This window comes from Rhyacophila brunnea, unplaced genomic scaffold (assembly GCF_057557595.1).
Source record: "Rhyacophila brunnea isolate RB1 unplaced genomic scaffold, BYU_Rbru_1.0 scaffold_13, whole genome shotgun sequence".
Lineage (NCBI taxonomy): Eukaryota > Metazoa > Arthropoda > Insecta > Trichoptera > Rhyacophilidae > Rhyacophila > Rhyacophila brunnea.
Window position 1 is genome coordinate 16,218,839 of NW_028232785.1, and position 6,021 is coordinate 16,224,859.

General features: G+C 34.8%; 1 protein-coding gene across 1 annotated transcript; it reads right to left on the reverse strand.

The window, feature by feature from the left end:
• Positions 1–1,722: 1,722 nt before the first annotated feature.
• LOC147076661 (uncharacterized) lies at positions 1,723–5,120 on the reverse strand. The gene is made up of 2 exons (XM_085940881.1): positions 4,921–5,120; positions 1,723–2,216 (listed from the first exon to the last, which is right to left on the reverse strand). The coding sequence occupies exons 1-2, from the start codon at positions 5,068–5,070 to the stop codon at positions 1,911–1,913; spliced, it is 456 nt and encodes a 151-aa protein (XP_085797007.1). The 5' UTR covers positions 5,071–5,120; the 3' UTR covers positions 1,723–1,910.
• Positions 5,121–6,021: the final 901 nt, after the last annotated feature.

Here is a 6,021-nt window from a genome sequence, read left to right on the forward strand (position 1 = left end):
TGAAGAGGATGCAATTGATTTTTAGAAAGAATTCTGTAAAAACACGGCTCTAAATTAGATAAACAAACACGTAACTTCTCACCTACCATCTGTAACAGCTGTCGTTTTTTTTAACTTCATTTCCACGAGCGCTAAAAAACCAAATTCGCAAAGATACGACGATCCACATCGTTGTAGCTAATCGAGGATATTGATTCCAAAGCGATATTCAAAATGCTGACAAATCTAGCTCAGAAAATATTGCTTTGTGTACGTACAGGGTCGTTTTTTAGATCTATTAAAATTTCCTTTTCTGTAAGTGTCCGGCGTAGCCGTGGAGTCTTTGCGAATGGATTGATGACCCACTGGTAGATTATTTGATAATCAAGTGATGGAAATACTTGGTAAATATGCAAAAAGGATTTCTAATGTTCGAGGAAGCGTCTACACCTGGGAAGCTGTCAAGCTGTGCGTTTTTAACTTCTCTGGTCCACAGGTCTAACTTATCAGCGAAAGATTTTAATTTTCCTGTAATTGTAACGATATTTTCATTCCTCATTGCAGGCTTCAAATTTAAAAATGTTTATTTCTCAAAAAGATCATTAAGAAATGTTACTTCCAGCCACAAATTGACCTCGTGAAGAAAATCATAACCGATATTCTCAACATCGAAGAAATACATTATTTCTGCTCGCCTCTTTGATATACTTCTTTAATCGTGATAGTACTTTTCCTTTTGAGAGCCAACGTACTTCAGTATGAAGCAGCAAACATTATTTTCACACAGTGAAAGTGAAGTGACAAACATTTATTTGAATATGTAGATGTTGAATTTATTAAAAATTGAAGAAAATTTAAATGAAAAGGCATTATTTAAAATGAATAGTTTGGAGGCTTCTTTCTTCGCGGGACAACTGAGACTCCTTGCGGCACACAGTATGGCAGACACTGCACTAGAATGACACATTTTGTATCTTTTCATGAGACAGATGTTGGACATGAGTAATTACTTTCAGTACATTTTTATGGCTTTTCACCAGAATGGGTAATTCTGTGTTTTTTCATGTGAACTAACCGTTTGCATGCGTAATTGCATTTATCACACTTAATAGGCTTTTCAACAGAATGAGACATTTTGTGCGATTTCATGTGACTAGACGTTACGCATGAGTAATTACAGTTATCACGCATAAATGGCTTTAGACCAGAATGAGACATTTTGTGTATTTTCATGCTACCAGACTGTTTGCATGAGTAATTACATTCAGCACACTTAAATGGCTTTACACCAGAATGAGTCATTTTGTGTATTTTCATGTAAGCCAGAAGTTTGCATGAGTAATTGCACTCATCACACTTAATAGGCTTTTCACTAGAATGAGACATTTTGTGCCTTTTCATGTGACAAGACTGTTTGCACGAGTAATTACATTCAGAACACTTGAATGGCTTTACACCAGAATGAGTCATTTTGTGTATTTTCATGTGAACCAGCTGTTTGCATGAGTAATTGCACTCATCACACTTAAAAGGCTTTTCACTAGAATGAGACATTTTGTGCCTTTTCATGTGACAAGGATGTTTGCACGAGTAATTACATTCAGCACACTTAAATGGCTTTTCACAGGAATGAGGCATATTGTGCAATTTCATGGTAGTAGACGTTATACATGAGTAATTGCACTCATCACACTTAATAGGCTTTTCACTAGAATGAGACATTTTGTGCCTTTTCATGTAACAAGACTGTTTGCACGAATAATTACAGCTATCACACTTAAATGGCTTTTCATCAGAGTGAGTGATTTTTTGTGATTTTACGTGACTAGAGCGAATGCTGGAGAAATTGGCCTCATCACATTTAAATAGACTTGCAACGGAATTAGTCGTTTTCGCCATTGTGTTTTTATGAATCGCTTTATGAAGCAACATTAGGTCGAACGATGCAAAAAAATCAAAACAGATATGGCACACAAAATTTTCTTTATAAAACTGCCTTTTTTCAATTTTATAACAGCCACTAATAGTTCTGGGTTTCCCACATTCGATGGACATATATCAAGTTGAGCAGTGTGAACGTCAGCTATATCTGCAAACCCTTTAATATATTCCTCGAGTTCTTTCTTAATGTATGGTTCGTCTATCTGTAGGTCTGCGTAAGTATCTTGTACATCAGGTATCTCTTTCGACGATTTGACACTCGCAATGTTGGCCGGGACGATGCTTCCACCGATAATCTAAAAATATATTTAAAAGAACTTATTAATAAATTATGTGATAATGAAATGACAATAATTCATGATCATAAGTAAAAGAGCCAATTAGAATACTTATTGCACCTAGACACAGTTAAACTTAAAAACAATCTGGGTGATAATATTATTGTGAAGTGTATTCGATACCATTTATTACTTATATATACAACTAATCCTAATACAATGATTCATGCCTTTAAAATCCAGTGATTACAGTCATATAAGTTAAAGACTATGTACATAATTTCAGTCCTATGCGACATTTCGGAAATACGCGGTTATAACTCGCAGTTCTCAGTGAATACGTTGAATATGTGAAATATTCACCAGAATCACCACCGCCTTGCGCAGTAATGAAATTTACAGGGTTTTTCAACCCTGGCCGAATTTAATTTAGCAATACCTGATGCGGGTAGGCGATTTGTCTTCACTGAGGCATTTTTCTTTTGACTTAGCATCAAATGGATTAGTTTGCGTGCCAAATTTGTTAAACAAACTTCGCTATGCGGCGTATCCATAAAGGCATTAAGAAAAAAACTTTAAACATAGGCAGGGAGATGATAATATCAGTAGGTTATGACCCAATCATAGTCAAAGAAACTTAGATATTAGTAAATGCTATTCTCCATCATCAGACTATGCGCACTCCACCGCTGGTAAATGCATATTGACAAAACATCAATTATACAATAAAATAACTTAAAATACTAGGTAAAGGAGCGAGTACAAAAATAATGTTGAAAATTTATAATGGTAAATGAAGTATTTCAAGATCGTGTTTCCGATCCCCGACGCCATTTGTATTTACTTATTTACAGTAATTTACAATATGATAAATCAAGGCAAATATAAGTAATATTATAAGGCAAGAAAGGGACAAAATAATTATTCAAAACATACCTGCTGACTGTTGAAGTTACAGTGCGAAGTGAATTAAGAAAATAGCATATGAGGAAGGGGATGAGACGAATGAACGATGTAGGTAACGTAAAAATACTTTCACCGGAATTCCCACGGCTCAATCAAGACTGTGGTTGTCTATAATACCAGTTCTCTGCCATAATTGACATGGCTACAAAGAAGAAGCAAAGAAAATGGAAGAGGATAACCGCAAATGTAAAGTTGAATGGACCGAGACTTTCGCGTTTATTCTAAACTTAAATGGCTTACTGAAATGTATTATGTGTCGGGAGAAATTGGCGCATTCAAATTTAGAGAGATACTACAACTAAAAATGCGTCATTTAGCGCTAAATATTCTGTAGATGATGCAAGGAAGAAAGCAGTTGAGCAAAAGAGTCAAGAAACATCAAATTCTGTATTTAATTAGGTACTGAATAAAATCTTTCAACAATGTTAATATTGCAAGTTTTGTGGTTAGTAAAAAGATTTCCAAGAGAGGAAATCAAGAGTAAATTGAGAAATTGATTTATTGATGAGAAGCTGGAATCGTGCTTAAAATTAAATCAACAACATACGAACCTAACTTACCCAAATTTTACAAGGAGATGCAAGATATTATCTACGGATGCAAGGCCATTATTCACAATTTATCGATACAATTTCATTTTTTAATAAAATAAGATCATCATTACGTATGATAGTCAGTTTTATTCAGTGTACCTACCTATAATTTTAGCTAAAGTTTATTCAGTAAATAAACAGTGTACCTTCTTACCACCTACGTACCTATATAATTTAAGTTTAAGAAATTTGGCTGTCAAAAGAAATCTTAGGTAATCGTTGTAGGTACTGTTGATATTTGGCTCTATTGACTAATGAGTTTGCCGACCACTGGTCTATACTGAAATTGAAGGCAATGGTCATAATATCACGGATCTTTTAAACAAAAAAGTATATCAGAGCTTATTACTTTATCGTTCATTAAAAGTCAATCATTAAAAATGACAGTTAAATGACAATACTCAGGGGCGCATGCGCGGAACTTTTCCAATCATCCGCAGTGATCAAAAGTGGAACATGTTCAACTTCATTCGATTCCGGATGATCACTTTCGATGATTCGAGGATGGGTGTGCGTTTACGCAGGTTACTATGGATGATTCTTCCGCGATGATCGTCAACATAAAACCTTATAAACGGGGCTTAATCAAACAGCAGTAAAAGTGACTACTGAATACACGCATTGCCAATTTGTAATGCCGAATAATTGTGATCACTACCGTCTTTTAGAATGGTAGTAGACAAGTCCATGAATGACAGCCAGCCACGAATGACATGAGAAAAGATAAAATATAGCCTTTATTTTATTCTAATATCTTGTATATAGTGACATGACTTCTGCACGTGAACATTAGCTATACATGCACATTTGTATCAGAACAATTCAAATGTGCTATACAATATCCACCTTTCCACGCACAGAAGCAATCATTATTCCGTGTTGTAGTTGCTAGAAATCAAGCGAAAGCCATTGAACCTATTTCGGCGTTTGAAAGTTTGAATTGCATGATTATCAATAATTAGTCGAAAGATAGGTGAAACATTAAATATCTTACAAAAAGGCTTTACGAGCAAGCTTGACCGATAATAGTGCCCCCAGGTTGAAGCTATTGTCCCACTTAAACACTTGACGTCTGTATATTAATGACTACCAATATGGCTGGACGAGACGAATCGTTTTGAATCTGTCATTTCGTCAAAATAACTATAATTTTAAAATCTAACCTCAGAAGTGTGACCGTCATCTTCGGGGTATTCTTGCTTAATCGCTTGCGTGTCGGCGTCCTGATAGTTTGAATGAATTATTACCGCATCGGACAAATGCTCATCCTCTGCACCAGATTCAAATTCATCTGGTTCTAGTTTTACGTCCATTTTTGTTTAATTGTTAATGTATTGATTAAGATTCAAAGAGATCCAAGAGAGGAGTCCAATCTCTTCGTTGAAGTTGAAATTATACAAGAGCTGCGGCGTGCTTATACCATAGACAACAATTAATGCTGCTGCTATTGCCCATAGACGAATATCTTTGTATTCCCATTATACTTGATCAAGATAGGAGAAAATAACATGAGCCAAAAGAGTCTTTGCATGAGCCCAATATTTGTGATGGTTTCGTTCAATTGCGAATTCAAGGATATTAATTAAAATATTTGGGATGCAATAAAAACGATCTTATTTCTTAACGCATTAGGTAGGTAGGTACTAATAATAATTGTCAGCAAGAGGGCTTTGCAAAATCACGTCATCTCTAGAGGGTGGTTTGGACATAGATTGAGACTTTGAAGTCACCTTTGGTTTAAGACTTAATGACATTCAGACAAAATGGAAAAACTTACCATATAGAAAGTCACTGTCCTCATCATCCGCAAATATAGACTTTAATGTATATTATAATGTTACAGACGAAAATATTGAAAATATAGTGTATTCCAATTAATTACATACACAGTTGAGAATCGTACCTTCTTACAGCAATGCCTGGCAAGTAACACCCATCTTTTTCATTTGTGTTCACTCATTGCAGGTTATTTTTATGACAAAAATATGAAAACGTTAATGATGAGTTTTGTTGATGAAAATAAACAAATGTTTTCAAGATTAGACATTTTCAAAAACTGGTAGGTAGGTAACAAATTAATTGTTACATCTGCGTATCCATCGTTAGTAATATTTTGACAAATAGGTACGTAAAAATAAGTGACCTCATTCGTCGATAATGTAAAATTAATACCTACCCACGTAATAAAAAAAGTGAACCGGAAGACAATGAATTCATCCTTGAAAACTCCCGAACGAACTTAATTTGAATTGATTTACCATAAC